Source organism: Nilaparvata lugens, chromosome 12 (assembly GCF_014356525.2).
Source record: "Nilaparvata lugens isolate BPH chromosome 12, ASM1435652v1, whole genome shotgun sequence".
Classification (NCBI taxonomy): Eukaryota; Metazoa; Arthropoda; class Insecta; order Hemiptera; family Delphacidae; genus Nilaparvata; species Nilaparvata lugens.
Genome location: NC_052515.1, coordinates 6720546 through 6737944, shown reverse-complemented (window position 1 = coordinate 6737944; position 17399 = coordinate 6720546). Strand labels below are relative to the sequence as shown.

The window sequence follows — 17399 nt, the reverse complement described above, 5'->3', positions numbered from 1 at the left end:
TACCCTCAGCCGGTTATCAATTTACTATCGTTGTTTGTCAGAAAACATGGTTTTTCGGAATGAATGATCAATTTCAAATGAATTTTTTCATTACGACAAAGGTCCATCATCAAAATTTCAAAAATATCACATACTAGATTTGTTTTCGCGAATGATTACTGACATAATAGAACTGATGTTCATGAAAGTGCATCGAACAATACTCCACTTGTATGTACAGACGATATCTGACAACTACAGCAAAAATAGGATGAATTCTATTGTAGGATTGATGTAACCAAATGCTCTTCTCTCAAAGGCATAGGAGGTGCCTCTTATTATGTTCTATCCTCATTCCATTATAAGCGACTATTATAAAACCAACAAATTCAAAATGTTTTGTAGTTCAAATTCAATATTTTTCGACCAGGGAAATCGTCTAGAATTGTGTAGCTTTGATGAAATTACCTGACCTGAATTCGAACTATTTGATTATTTTCATCTTAATTTGATGGAGGAGCTCAAAGCTTACCTTCTTTTCTCTCCTAGTATGATCTTTTACAACAATACTCTATTTATTCCAATGTTTGTTCAGATGAAGATAACAAGATGGAAAATATCAATTCACCTTATCAGTTACATTACATCATTCACTACAATCTATCTATAATGTATCCAACATATCGACCATCGTAATCATATGTAATCTGAATCTCTCTCTCCCTCTGTTCTCTCTCTCTCTCTCTCTCTCTCTCACTCTCTCTCTCTATTGAGCATCACTTACAATATATTGTGATAGTACAATGATCATATTCTTAGAAAATATAATAACAATTCAATCCCAGGCATGTTTCATCATAAAATCCCGATAATCTATACACTATGCTATATTGTGGATGAACCAAAACTTACCGAATCGAAAGTTATCTCATGGCTCGAAGATGGATTCTATCAAAATTCCTCGCCCATATTCTAGCCGAGATCACTTGAAAGCAATAGTTATTATTGTCTAAGTTCAACAACTACTATAAACCCTCGTGTGAAACAGCAAGCAAAGTTCTAGCCGTAATCTATGTCTGTCTGAAGTTTTGTTTCCAAGCGAAAAGCAAAGTTTAACACATCAGCCAAATCATTTCAGCTTCATGTAACACATACATGCTGTGAGATTCACTTCAAACTGACAGCACTGTGTAAATTAGAAGCGTTGCTGTTATTTCTGAGAAATCCTGCCAGTCCACAGACTCTGTCAGTGTTGTGAGAATGGGAAGGGTTGGTGTTATTAACAGAGAATGCTGACAAATTGAAGTGATTTTCACCATTGTAAGTTACACATCATGTGAGTTACAAGTCTCTCACCCTCACTCTCTAACTCTCTATCATCATATCTCTCTTACACTTACTCTTCTCTTTCCTACACTATCTCTCATAAATCCAAGAAACACGTTGACAACGCATGATAATGGGATATATTTGGATTTCCAAGATTTTGGAGAGGTTACAACTTGCCCTGAGTGTGATGCCCTGGATAAGATCTAGCTTGTGCGGGGTACTGACGATGATGATGGTTATGAGAGGAGAGATGAAATTCAACTAAATTATACGAATGTTCATGATTATTGTATTCTGAAAGGCATTACTTTCTTAACAAAGGAATTAGTATTTCCAAGGTTTTGTAGTAAATTACATGAAATTCAAATAGAAAGTGCTCTAATGCAAGTCTTACATAGTGACTTCTCAGGATATATGAGTTGGTATTATTATTATAGAAGATTCTCTATTACAAAGGTTCTAAATTGAATTATGCAACCAAAAAATCGATCAAATACATGAACACAACAATGTGGAAAAGTTAGAGTGTGAGTGAATACAGTGGAGAGAGTGAGACAATAGGAACTGAGTAACTCCAATTCAACAAAGACAGAAACTGAGAGAAAATTGACTCAACAGAGATTAAAAACGGAAACAAAGCATAAACTGTGAAACGAACAAAAATGAACGTGAGGCAGAATAGGAGAGAAGACCGGTGACTACTAACTCATGTAGGACAGCATCATTTAGAAATGCATGGGACAAAGCGAGACCGTTCACACAGGCAACATTTAGAAATGCATGGGACAAAGCGAGACCGTTCACACAGATACCAGTCAGTGTCACATGACACGAGCGGCTTTAATGAATGGAAAAGCGACCGTGTGAAGGCCTTCATTATTTATCTGCGCTCTGTTATTCCATGCACTCATACTCAAACTGTACACAAGAGTCACGATTCCTGACTCTGAAGAGTCACAAGAACTCATGATTCTAGACTCTGAACACTCAAGAGTCAGAATTCAAGAATCATTTGATAGCCTCATACAAAAAGTCGCGGGATCGCGAGTCAACAGTCATAACTTCAGAGTCGTATATTATTGGAGTCATGAACGATTGTCACAAAACAGTCGATTTGAGCGCAAATCCTCGATTCCAAACTTCCTCATGACTATGCAGCCCCAAATAGAACTAGAAAGCTACCAAAGATTGTTTTCAAAACGATACAAGTCAAAAAGATCCAGTTTTTGTGTTGTATGTGATACCTACATAGCCACTATGCTAGTATATTAATTTGTGGGTTATGGAAAGGATGGGGCCTAGTCTTCGATGGGCTCCGATCCCCAAGTGAGTGATTTGAAAGCTTTTTTGTCATTTCATTCAGTATTATCATAGGTAGATATCCCATGTTATAGGTTGTATATGTTCCAAACTTAAAGCTAATAGCTGGTCAACTAAAGGCGATTACTGTCAATTATAACTGTTTTGGTTGGGTAAGAGTGTAACACTGTTTTGGCACAGTATAAGAGACCACCAGCGTCACATTGCTTAACAAGGATGAAATGCCAAGAATATTTATTTATTTATTTGAGTATTACAATAGTGCTATTCCTCTAGCTGTGAGCTATTTGAGGGATATATATAAAATAATATTTCACATAAAATAAAAACAATCAATAACAATAGTTATATTTCTCACCTAATTTACCTGATTATATTTCTTCATTTTTTGTATGTGATTGTTCTGTTTTGTCCATTGCACCATAACTTAACTTAACTTACAAAATAAGTCTTATAGAAAGAGACTTTGCTTGGTGAGCGAAAATTAAAATATAAAATAATATTTCACATAAAATAAAAACAATCAATAACAATAGTTATATTTCTCACCTAATTTACCTGATTATATTTCTTCATTTTTTGTATGTGATTGTTCTGTTTTGTCCATTGCACCATAACTTAACTTAACTTACAAAATAAGTCTTATAGAAAGAGACTTTGCTTGGTGAGCGAAAATTAACAAGATAATCACTCTGGGATATTACCTAATGTTATTAACTCTGAACACAAATATTTATTGAATAATAATACATCTTCATTGTAAAATTAAAATTATTCTAAACTCAAAAAATATAATAAATAGTTGATAAAAATTATATAATAAACTCGAATAAATACAATAAATAAAACACAACTCATTTCCTGAATCTAATCAAAATGATTTATCCTTATGAAGTGCACTTTGAGTTTTGTTTGAATCTAATTTTTACTCTGTAACATTGTCAACTCTAATGGCAATGAATTTAACAGAAATGGGACTCTGAATTCTGGAGCTCTTTTACCATAGGCATTGTTATATCTCTGGGTTCTATAATCTATATGTATCAATGTATATTCTATTTCGCTCATTTCTCTATATTCGTTATTATAGTAGTCTCGTGACAAATCTGTGAACCTGGCTAAAGCTTCCACCGTCATAGTGTGAGTGAGTGTTTGTGAGTTAATAGTGGAATTATAAGATCTATCTTTAGAATATAATCTAACTATAGTATAAGATCTATCTTATACTAACCTCTATGATAATACCAAAGAGAAAATATAGCATAAGAAGATACCCCATGGTATAGGGTGTTAATGTTCGAAATCTAATAAGGATCTATCCTTATGCTATCTCTCCTCCATTGTTTCATAAATTTTTCAATAATAGAATACGTAGTGGATGATAGAATAAGCTATGAACGCTTCAACGCATTTGCACATAAGCTATGAACGCATATTCTCAATTTCGATTCAATAGGAACAGGATTGTTGAATCCATTAACTAGGCTACGCGTATAAAACTGATTCAAATATCACTTACAGATTCATCAAAACGGAGTATAAGGCTGGTATTCATTTTTGTACAACAACTGACTGAATTACTATACTGAACCTCAGAATGAACAATCCACATAGAAAAAACAATCAGAATAAAATATAGAAGTTTTCTCTGACTGGACATAATAAATGCTTAGATGAAGTATACTTACTGGACTAAACTAACCAATCTATTGACTCTTTTAACCCCAACATGACTCGACTATCGACTCACTCCGACTCTTGTGACTCGAGTCAAGCAGTAAATATTCAAACAGTCGTGTGCTGCTATCCCATCGCAACTTATTAAAGCGGCACTCATAATTTATTTCGTTCCAATTTGAACGAATTAAAATGCAAGAGAACTGGAAACTCCAGGCCGCCTGAAACTCCGGGGAGAGATCGCTTACAAGATTTACGAGTTTCATCACCTCCCCGCCTCAAACCAAGGGAATATTTGTTTTGTTGGGTTGGTAGCGAGTGTGGTTGGATAGGGTGTGCTCTCTCCTGTTTGTTGGTGGGAGGAGATATTTCTTTGAAACCCAATTTGAATTTTTCACATTGTTTTGTGGGGAAATTGTTTTATAGTTTAGTGTTGTATCCATATTTTGAGTTAATATTAAGGACACTTGGAAAAAATCAACAATATAATTATGTGTTGAATGTGGGATTTGAGTGGAATGGGCGGAATGTTTTGAGTACGAAGTTTATTACAATGAAATGCATATTGATGTAGTACTTGGATTAGAATGGATAACAAAATTTTAAAAAGTTTCTAAAATCATATCGATTCATTCTATTGTTATTGTACTTAGTGAAGGATCCAAGAATGATGTTGAGTTTAAATGAGTAATCATAACTAACTGAGGATGATGCTCACATGAGGCCAAGGCTCGGGCGTAGATTATGCGAAAGATAATGGAGAGATAGATGAATGGACGTAGGTATCAGGTGGCTGATGTGGTTTCCTTATACCGGGATGAATATTGGATTAATATTGAGACTTGTGAACTGAGTAATACGAGTCCAACAATTTTTGTTTTCAACTCCATGATAGTGTTTTTGTACGCTTTTTCAAAACATATTGAAGCTTTCCAATAAAAGTACTGTAGTGATAAAAGTTTCCTATAGGTGAAAGAAGGATTATAAAAGAAATCTGATAGAGAGCTCTCAAATTCATCATTATCGACAATCTACATTATAAGATCACCCATAAAAAATTTTCCCATAAGGTGATAAGTACACCAACATAGAATTATACCAAATAATCCATTCCCATCGCGGTAGTAAAAGAAGTCATAAACATTTTATACTAATGCATCAGTTCATTATGAAGAAAGGACTCCCCTGTTAATATAAATTTTGTTCATCAAAAAAACGTAAAATTGAAATGGGCTAAGACCCATCATTTTTGTGATTCGGATTATCAACTCTCAAATTAGAACGAGCACTCACGTTCCCACATTCGCTAAAATCTTGATATTTCTAAATTTTTCCTGATATACACTCCATATTTCATGATTTCTCTATACTTCCCACGGAAAACTATTATTATTTTTCATGCATTACTTATTTTCATAACAAAGCACAACCAGTAATTTTATGCATTTTTCATGTTCAAAACTCAATGGAACACATTCAGAATTCCTAATTTATAAACAGTATTCTTTAGAAGATGTTCACGAGTTATAATCTACTGATTCCTTATATTCTACGTGACCTATAAATTCAGCATTTATTTCATGTATTCGACATTTTTTGTATCATGTAAACCAAAATGAAGAACGAACGTGATACGCTCTATAATATTTTATGCACAAAATTTCCATTATCGATGATACACAACGAAATTATTAGATGAGTTTCATCTCTATGAAAATGAGCTCCATTTATGCTCTTACTAAAATGAATTCCTTGTTTGTTCCAATGATAAAACACTGTTCTCAGTCGAAATTAGGTTATGTTTCATAATATATTTCCAACACTTAGTATACATTCCCTTGCAGGGAGTGTTCTGAATATGGAATTGAGATTTCATTGACTATAAAAACGGCAAGAAATTTGTTTAGTAGTGACGTTTATGCTGATCATAAAAACAGTCTTCGTATAATTTTATGTCTTGGAAGACAGCTTATTGTCAACTGAATAAAGTTGGCGTCTGTAAACAGAACAAGCATGCGATGACTTTGTATGATAATTTTATGGAATATTTTGTAAATTGAGAATCTGCTATAATGATTCCCCACTCTTCCTTTGGATACTAATAATGTACACCATCTAGTTCAAGATTCGTGTACAAAAATAGTACTATCTCATAAGATATCATTTTTTTGAAATATGAAATTGATTTTCTTCAACATTCTGTACCGTAAGCCAATTTTTGTAGAGGTAGATATCCTAATATGAAATGAAGCGATCTGAAATCATCGCAATCACTTACTTCATTAGAAAAAGAGAAACTAGTATTTCTGTAATCGGTGATCGTTCTGTAATACATTGATAACTAGTATTTCTGTAATCGGTGATCAATTCTGTAATACATTGGTAACTAGTATTTCTGTAATCGGTGAACTAGTATTTCTGTAATTCGGTAATCTAGTATATCTGTAATCGGTAATCGATTCTGTATTCCTGTAATAAACGGTAATCGAATAAGCACTTTTCCACCTAGAACGGAAAATGAGAAACTGAGAATATTTTCAATTGGAAACTTGAAAAATTGAGAACTCGGCTAACTGAAAACTTGACTTGCTGGAAATTTGACGAACTAAGAACTTAGTTTGGTGAAAATTGATCTAAAACTACGGCAGTCAATTAATTTTGCAATCGTATTTCCACACACACAAGGATTTTTTAATATGTTTAGAATAACACACTGTTCTATTCCATGAACTATTAATGAATATTATAAGATGAATTTCAAATAAACTCTTCGAGAACGATCTATTGCATACCTTGTTCCAACCCACTCTACTCTCACTTTACTTCCTCTGAAGAATTTAGACCAGAGTTTTTTCTGCGGCATACAAAACGCTCCCAAACTTCGCGAAGCCGTTTAATAATAATATCTCTGGCACTAAAATGGATGGATGCAAGACTTCTTAACGATTCTAGGGCTTCCCACTGTTGAAAAGGACCCGAGGGGCAAAATCAGGGGCCGTGAGAGGGGTGCTGGGGCAAAGGGTACCAAAGAAGAAGCGCCCCCGAAAAGAGGAGAGTCCCTTTAGCGCAAAGCATCGTTAGCTGCTTCTTTTTTCCGCCTTTCTTCTTCTTCTCCTTCTTCCTCCTCCTACTTCTTCTTCTTCTTCTTCTTCTTCTTCTTCTTCCTCTTTTTCCTCGTTTACTATTCTCCTCCTCCTTCTTTGTAACTAACTCTTCCCCTTTCCATCTTTTTACTGTCTTTGCTTCATCATTCTATCGCTTCATTTGCCCTTCTCAAGGATCTAGAATTTAGTCTAGTATTTCTATTTTTTATCCATTTCTGTTTAATCATTCCCTACTTGTTCTCGTTCTCCATCTAATATTATTCTCTGATCTTCTACTTCTCTCTCTCCTCTTCAGTATTCTGGTTTATATCTTTTCATCTACTATTTCTCTTTCTACATGTCAACATCCGTTTTCTAATATTATAATAATTATATCTAATATTATAATAATTATTAGAGAATTCTACTCTCTTCTTCTCCTCATCCCTAACCTTCACCTCCACCTCTCCCTTCTACTCATTCCCTTCCTCCTCTACCATCTACTCATCTAAACCCTGCTCTTCTTTATCACGTCCACCATTTGAGAATATTTTCCCATCTTCACCCTAATATCATTGATATTTCCTGTCATTGCCTCTCAATATCTTCATTGCATCATTTTCTCCTATATATTATCTGGCTCATCTTCTTGTCTTCCACTAATTTATCTATTCACATTATATTTTGCTCTCCTCCATTAGTACTTTCTTGTTCTCCTTCCTTCTCTCAAACTTTATTCATTTCTTATACAGTGGGTAGAGTGAGAACATAATTCACTTCTAAATAATCCTATTTGCACTTGGTTAGTCTAACCACATCTACTACACTTTTTTCCTCTACTCATTTATGTGATTTTAGTTTATTTTTATCATCTACTTATCTATTTATTACATATAAATTTCCGCTTTCCCTTTTTGTCTCCTTCTTTTGACTTTTACTTTCTCTTCATCTCCTTTTTCTCCTCTCCGGAATTATCTCCTTTTTGTTAGGACTTCCTCATCGAACACAAGTGGGCTTCTCTCTCCCACAGCTACTCATGTATTCCTCCTTCAACTCCTCTTCAACCTCACCTTCTTTCCCATCCTACTTCTCTCCTCAGCCTCTTTCTTCTATCCGTTTCTCTTGTGCAAACCACAAATCTTTCGCAAATGCCTTGAGGCGAAAAGATTTTCGCCGCGGCGTGAAAAACGTCGCAAATTTCTTCTCTTTTTCAGTTGACATTTCTTCCTTTTTTGATAGACACTATTCGCTTCCTTCTTCCTGTTCATCATCATCCTCCTCCTCCTCATCCTCTTTTATCTCCTTCTTCTTCTCCTCCTCCTCCTCCCTCAACTCCTTCCAACCTTCTCATCCTACTACTCCTTCTTCTCCTTCTCCACCCACTCCAACATCACCTCCTCCTCCACCCACAACTGCTCTTCTTCCTTCCACCCTCTTCCATCTACTCCTCCTTCTCCTACTCCTCCTCCCTTCCAATCTCTTCGGCAACTCAGTGTCCCAGCTACTGCTGCTACTTCTTTTTCTTCTATCTCCTTCTTCTTCTTCTGATGCTCCTCCTTTGTATGTGACAAACGAATGCAATTCGGTTCGTCTTTTTGCCAGTCAAAAGCAATAATTTTCTGTCTCTTTGTCTCGCTGGTTCAAATGCAAGCACTGGAAATTCTCGTATCAAAGTGTGCAAGAATTTGCTGGCTCTGTTGAAGAATTTGGTGGAATACAAGGAAATATTCGGGTTGCCGTCAAATTGGGAAGTGTTCAGATGTAAAGAAGATCCGTTAGCCTATACTATGAGACTACAGTGTGTTTTGCAAGAAGGTAGCTGAAAAAGATGTCCAATTCCGTAAAATACAAGTAAATATCCGGGTTGGCATCAAATTGAGAAGTGCTCAGATGTAAGGAAGATCCGTTATACTTTGAGACTTCAGTGTAATTTGCAAGATAGAAGCTATAAAAGATGTACAATCTATCGTGACAGAGGATTATTGTTTGTAACAGATAAAAAAAAATTATATGGAACTTTATGATGTTGCACAAGTGATAGACCGGGAAATTTCACGAATAATCATCACTCATTCATGATATTGATTTGTCTTGGAAAGTCTCTAATTACTTTGACTTAACATAATATTATTAACTAGAATATTCCAATATAATCGATTAATTTTGGATTTTGTTGAAATTTCCAATAATTGAAATAAGCACCACTCATCTATCTTAGAGGTTCATCTTTGAAAGCTTTTGTTGGTTTGAATTGAACGGCCTCCACTTACAGTAATGCAGATTCTTGTGCATTATCAGAGGTAGAATGAAGAACTTCAATTAGGAGATATTATTCACAACCTTTATTTGGAAAGTATATGAAATTCAATAATAGAGAAGTATTCGAATATATTATGTGATGCCCCATAGCAAATAGGAATTGAACAATCAACCATTAACACTCTCTTCCATGAAAATAAATGAGTGATTGTTGTAACCTCTAAAGATTATGAATAAAAATGGAACTCTTCATTCACAGTAATGGATGAAGGAAGAAACAATGAGTTTGATAATTATTTTCAATGATGAATTTTCGTTTAATAATAATTGAAACAATAAGTTTTGGCAATGTACATGTAGCTATAATATATTCTGAAAAAATGCTCAAACTTTAACTGAACTTTACTAACTCTTAAAAGCGTTTTCACGATTCTCCTTGGCTCAAACTATACTGGCCCAAATAACATGTAGAATAATATAATAATAAGACACATGAAATGATCACCATAATGTTTTTTTAATGTTCATGTCTGATGATAGCCTGCACGGCATTATTGATTCATTTCCACTACATATTCACTCATCCATGGAATCAATGAAAAAAGAACAATTAAGTTTCACAACAGTCGGAAAGCAGATTCTCTGAAAGGTATGAAGGACTACTCAAAAGACCTAGCTTAGCAAATCGCAGCTCTGTCACGAGGCAGTAAACAGATTACAGAGTCGAAGTCATATTGGAGACATGTAATGTCTTTCTACTCCGTCTAGATCCTAAAACATCATTTCCAACGCATTTGCATACAGGAAACAATAATTGTTACTCTCATTTGAGCGGTGAGTGGTAGGGGAGCAGGGGAGTAGTTCCATGATTTTGGTGGGAATTTCGGAGGATGACGTGTGTGTAAGATGGTTTCTGGGGGACGTGAAACACTTCTTGAGGGACAGAGGGATGGGATCACATTTAGAAGTAGAGGAACTGTATTTAGGTGATTCAGAGTAAGTGAGAACAATTCTGAGAGAGCCTTGAGGGTTCTGAGGGGGTCAGAGAGTGAGAGTGAAAACAATATTCTGAGAGGGTTTCCAGGGTTCTAAGGGGGGCCAAGAGAGACAGATAACGATTTTCGGTAGTTGGAAAGAGAAAATAGAGGGTTACGTGGTTGGGGGAGTCATATCTGGACGAGGGAGATAACTTGAGGGGTATTGAAGTGAGAGGGAACGACTTTGAGGGGCCCCAGTCGATTTTGAGAGGGTTTCAGAGAAATTTTAGAAGGTAAGGGGCGTAGTTGAACCATTTTGAGTACCAGAAATTGTTTTTAGGGATCACAAAGTGACAGAGAACGATTTAAAGGGGGTGGAGAAGGTTCTTGGGGGTTCCAGAGCGACAGAGAACAATTCCGAGGGGTGTAGGGGTATTTTGAGAGACATTTGGAGACTACAGAGTGGGGTTTGAGAAACTGTGTCAAGAGACAATGAAGGGGGTCCTTATGGCGAGGGGGGGGAATTCGGGACTGGAGAAACCATCTGAGAAGTGTTCAGGAGGGAATGGAGGTGGGCAAAAAGGGGGAAACAATTGTACACCAACGGATGCATCCATTATAGGATAATGATCGTCGCTTTTGTTAGACTGGGAACATACTGTGACTATGTAATTCACAGACGTTCTGTGTGTTGATTCAGCTGAGCTGCTGAGTTTTCTTTGTTCATTTACACTGCAGAATACAGTGACTCGCTGACTGACTGTGAACTGGATTTTGTTTGTTTGGTTTCTCTCCGCTTGAGTACGTTTGAGAGGTTTGTAAGTATGTTAAGTATGTTTCTCCTCCCAACATAGTGACAAGGAATCTGATTCTTCAAGTGTAGCATAGGAAATACAGTTGATGTTCCATCCCAGTTCCACCACTTTGACAAATAATACACTTTCAAGTACAGTCGAACCTCTCTATAACGAGCCTCCACTTAACGAAATCCTCTACATAACGAATTTTTACCTGGTCCCATGACATTTTAGAGTTTTGGCTGCTTATTTACCTCTATTTAACGAATTTCGGACCTCTCATAACAAAGTTTACTCTTGACTTCAACATACAATATGTAGTGTATATAGGATGCAGACGGTCATTTTCAAGGAATTGTTTAGTTTCAGAAAAGTCAATAGACTAAAAATAATGGCAATTGAGGTAGGAAGAAGATAGGGTGGTAGACAGTCAATAGAGGTTGAAACACATGTTGGAAATTGAATGAAAGTTACTGGAAATAGAATTCCAAGACCTTGTCATTTGTAGACCAGATAGGTAAACGACTGGACTTCCCCATTCTTGCTTTTGTCACACATTTTAATCCTTTGAACTGACTATGATGATGATGATGATGGCTGTGACGAACCTGTGAAGAAGAATCCGTCAGATCAAGAAGCTCTTGAAGCTTGCAAGGATTAAAACTCGAAAATAATGTACCAAACAACATGTTCGACTGTTTGAATAGATGTGAGTCGTTTATTGAACATAATGTTTTATTCAAATGCAAAATTCAACTGAAAATTACTCTCTTTTTCAAATAAAACATTAAAAAATAGGAAAGTTGAGTTAGTATAGTATTTATACTGTATTATTATTGCCAAAATTACCTTATTTTGTGTTCAACCGCCATGATACATAAGATCGTGGCAGTTTTCTTGACAGAACAACCTCTCAATAACGAATACCTCTCTGCAGCGAATTTTTTCTCGGGATAATCGACTTCGTTATGCAGAGGTTCGACTGAATTTCGAAATAACAATAATAATGAAAAGCAAAGATCTATCCAAATATCACGAATGTAACTATCTATATATTGAGTGTAAGAGAGGGCCGACTGCGCTCAAACTTCGCTCTCTAGGAAAAATAAAGGCGGTCATTCTATCCTATATTCAACTATTGATTATTTCGTGATATTAGATTATATCATTGCAAACGATTGTTGTGATCCCATTATGAATAAAAATCACATTTCACCAAGACAGAAGCTAACAATAATAATTCAAAGAGCTTGTCAGTGTTGAAAAATTGATTTGAAGCGTTGAGTGGTTTCTATTGGAATGAGATTTTTCTATTCGAATGAAATTAGTCATATATTCCTGAGAAAGTTCACTTCATATATCAAACAAACTGAATATTTTGAGAATTTCAATAATCAAAACAACTTTACTACTTAGTTAAGGAAGTACGGAAGTTATTGCCCTTTATCTAATCTTAACAGTTCTGTTAAGAATGGGAGAATGGTGTCAGGATACGAATTTTCACTATTTGAGAAGATTTTAATAAAACTGAAGCTAACCTGATTGAGGATGGAACAATCTAGTCTGTTTACTGGTATCTTTACAAGAGAATTGCGCTGTTATTCTCACTTTTCATCTTGCTCATTCGACACTTAATTTGTATACTACTTCTGGTTTCCTAGTTTTCAATAATTTATTATCTCCAAACATCTACACGTCTCTGAAATTGACCAGCATGATAACAGCTGGCCAAATGAAATTGTTACAGATTTATTTCAAAATCTACACAATTCTCTTCGTTTTTATAGTCGGAGTTCTAATATGGTGATAACTATTATACTGAATTTCGTATGGATGCATCGTGAAGATTCCCCGCCCTTAATCAGACAATAGTTTTCTGGAAGGGTGTTTCTCAACATGAATTCATCCAATCAACCAACTTATCATAACTACTATCATAAGATTGATGTTGTTCAAATATATCACTAATATGATGTAACTTAGAGATCTATGTCTCCTGAATTCTATGACATTCATCTTCTCAATCCTCCTAGAATACTCGTTAGTTGAAATATTTTACACTATTAAAAATTGATGGGTTTCATAGCACCATTATGACTCCAGTTTTTGAATAAATTATTATGAATGTGAACATACAATATTTCATGAATAATCGTATTACATTGATGAACCAATTCCAATTATTGATTCTTTTCGTAACACATACGTTAGTTTGGACCTGGTTATTGCCAGTGAGAAAAGAAATGAAGCATTTCATCCTTCTAGTAATATTATAGATTATATTATACAACTTTATATTATAAAGCTTTGCTAGTTCCTGATAAGAAAAAAATTCAGATAAATACTAGTGTTTTGGTTTGAAATTCTCTTGGTATCGATGCAAATAAGTTCAAAGTTTAAATATGACAGTCGTGAGAAGCATCGACGGCATAAATATTGAATACTGTATCTGTATTCAGGTCAGATGTAGTAAGCTATGAAAATAGTGTGTGTTTGAATTTTTGGTCTCGAAATTTCATAGTTTTTTCAAAGTTTGGACTTTTTTGATCGTTTATAACTCTTTTAATTCGATAATACACATAACTCTTTTTAGAAGTAAATTACTGAAATGCATTGCAAAGAAACATAATGTTTCAATAAATAAAGTAAAAGTGAGTCCAGTGAATAATTAAATTTACAAATAAACACATGTCATTTTCTAAAGTAGAAATTAAAACGATCAAATATTATTATTGAATTGGAAATATGTAATTCTTGATTTTTTGGATCATGAATTTGAGTATAACTCAAAAATGTGAAAGTGGCATAACCTAGTTTGGATTGGAGTATATAAATGAGGTTTGAAACCATTTTGGGCTTCATCTTGTGGTACTTCTCTAGATGTTGTGTGTGTCTGAAAAGATAAATGAATGAATTTAGTGGATGGGATCTTAACGCAGGGGTCAAAGAAGTTTGAACAGTCATTGTTTTTCATTGTTTGCTGTAAAACATGAAACATCGGCGCAATCCAAACCCTGTTCTCCCCTCTTACAAATATTTTGTTTGGTGACGCGTCCACACTGGCCACGGGCAAACATTGTTTGTCAAACATTATAAAATTTGCCCAAACTTTTTCAAAAATCATGTTTGTCGAACATTTGTTCAGTGTGGATACGGCTTAAGTTAGTTAGTAATATCTTTATGGAACGACAGACATGCCATCGAGTCTTGAACACACTGACGCACACACCGGATTGCGGGACGCGAAACGATGAAAAGTGCCAGACAATTTTTAAGCTATGGTTCAATGGTTAAAATAATATTGTCCTGCTCCCGTTATCCTCCCGAGACCCTCAAGGCGAACTCTAGTGTCTTTTAAAAATGATATCTTATTGGAAATTGATGAATGAAGTGGATAAGTTTATTCTCATTGAAATAACAACACACAATCAAATAAATAAAATATGCATAACACTCTATGAACAATATAAAATCAACCACAGTTGTTAAGAATATCCCATTTTTTCATAAATTAACCCACTGAATTGTAAGAACTCATGTACTAGAGCAGGTGTTAGTAACAGTAATATATTTTGGTTGGGGTGTAAATACATAGGTGTAAATACATTCACATAAATACAAGTGGGCCCACTTATTGTTCGAAATTATGTTTTCTATACTGTTTTCTATAATGTTTTGTATAATGTCTCCCAGGTAAGTATTATACAGTTTTCAACAGCCCTTTGAAATCTTGATTAGATTGGAAACTCTTGATTTCATTTTGAAAGCACTACTTGATAGTGGGAATATCACCAAAACAAGTCGTTTTTGATATGAAATATTACGATAAGGGTGAACTAGTGGTACTAGTGTTTTGCTATTAAAAAATCATTAATGTAGCCCTATGAAATACTCAATTGAATAAAATTACACTACTCATTATCCATTTTTCTTAGGTATGTCATTTATTCTGTAATAAATGAAACTTTAAATTGATATATGTAGAGGATTCAAAACTGTTACGGGCGGCGAGTCATTAAAAATTTCTTTCTCACACTCTACAAACAACAGAAAAATCAAAATTTGATTACTGTTTTGGATCATTACTCACCTAAACGTCAACGTGGTCAACGGCCGATAGCTCTTGTGACTGTTGACATCGGCCATAGGCGTGCCCCAGAAGTCGTTGACGAACATCGTTGGCAGAGCGTTGCCTCCCAAAACGTCAGGATTGGTGGTGAGCGCCGGGATATCATCGTGCACAAAATCACCCTCCAGCCCGTTCATGTAGCAGAGCAGAGCTAACAACGACACGGCACTGTACACTCTTGTCAGGTCGCTCAAGTCATGATAGCTCTTGGCCCGTCCCCCCATCACTTTGACGTTGTCACACTTTGTCCCTGTCTCACCTTGAATTTGTCGACGTTACACTTTGACTCCAAAAATTCCTCAAACTTGTCTCCCAACTCAATATTTAATTTTTTGGGGATAACACTTTGCCGTCGCCCGCCCAACGTGCTTAGTATGTCGACGTCACACTCTGACACGCCCGTCACGAGTCGCGGACACCTACTGAGCTGACGGAGCTCTGTGACGGGTTTAAGTAGGGTGGAAATTTTGGGGTGCGACTGGAGACAGCATGAATTGGAGCGCAGTAGCGCGCCTGTGCGTGAGAGAGCTCATGTTCATTGATGGTGGCTTGGGTTGTTGAGTGTGTGAGAGTATATAAATGAAGGTATAATGGTAGGGGGTTATGTTCGTAGTAGATAGTTGCCATTATTTAAAACAAGCAAAAGTGAAGGATATTTCAAAAGTAAAAAATTGAGAAGATGAATGGGATTAATAATATTGGTAGGTTACCAGTCGCATATAATAAGTACGCATATAATATAATAAGTACTGGTACCCAGGAAGGGTACCAGTCGCATATAATAATACATAGTCGCAATATAACGACGCATAATAATACAACGCAATATAAAGATGCGTACAGATATACGCGCCGCGAACATGAGCAATTCACTTTTAATCAGCTGACTATACCTGTATTTTTACAGAAACGGTAAGATACAGATATAAAAAGCTTGGCATCAGCTGATTGAAAGTGAATTGCTCATGTTCGCGGCGCGTAAATCTGTACGCACCTTTATTATTGCGTTGTATTATTATGCGTCCGTTGTGATAGTCTATGTGATTGTCTTATAGTGTGCAACTCTAATTCAAACACCTAGGAATGGATTCTTCATGTGTCCACATGCATACATCTGTCTAATGCTGTGTGCATATTTTATAGTTTGTCTTATAGTGTGCAACTCTAATTTGAGGGAATCTAGTGTCCAGTACAGACCTCGGTGATTCACAATAATGGTGAATGGTTTCAGTGCTGTATAGATATTGGAAAATTTTCTGTTCGTGAAGCTAATGGTTCTGAGTTAGTTGAGTGATTCTATACGAATTATTATCATCTTAGTTTGTGATCTAAATGGGGTTAGATAATCTAGGATTTCAAGCAACTTTGAAAAAAAACATAATTGCCTGATTTATCTATTCATACTGAGTTTAAAGAGACCATAGAATGATTCACCTATTCATTCTATTAAGTTATAAGTGATCAAAGCCCACATAATGGAGCCATTATCTATTCAGATTTAAAACTTTTGATTGAGTTTTTTCAAATGCAACAGCATATACTGGGCAGCTGACCGTAGTTCAAACCAGAGTCCTTACATTTAACCTAATATATAACGATTACAATAACAGACATTTTTTAAATTCATGTGCTTATGAAAAATAGAAGATACTGCCTGGAATATAAGGATCACATAGACTCACCCCCGTCTTATGAAATTCATGGATTTGGAGAGAAGATCCATTGTTCTGAAGCTATGTTTACACCAAAGATATTAACAAAATGTTAATAACTTGATCTTATAGATTCTATCAGATTGATAATAACTTATCATACACATGATGATCATAGTGTGTTTGTCACGTTTCGT

At 35.3% G+C, this 17399-nt stretch overlaps 1 protein-coding gene across 1 annotated transcript in view; it reads right to left on the bottom strand.

Moving 5' to 3' along the window:
* The window catches only part of LOC111056747 (protein O-mannosyl-transferase TMTC1), a 397568-nt gene extending 381608 nt beyond the window's left edge, over window positions 1-15960 (bottom strand). Inside the window, 1 exon segment of the mRNA XM_039438835.1 lies at window positions 15512-15960. Within this exon segment, the coding sequence (XP_039294769.1) occupies window positions 15512-15774 (263 nt within the window). The 5' untranslated portion in view covers window positions 15775-15960.
* Window positions 15961-17399: the final 1439 nt, after the last annotated feature.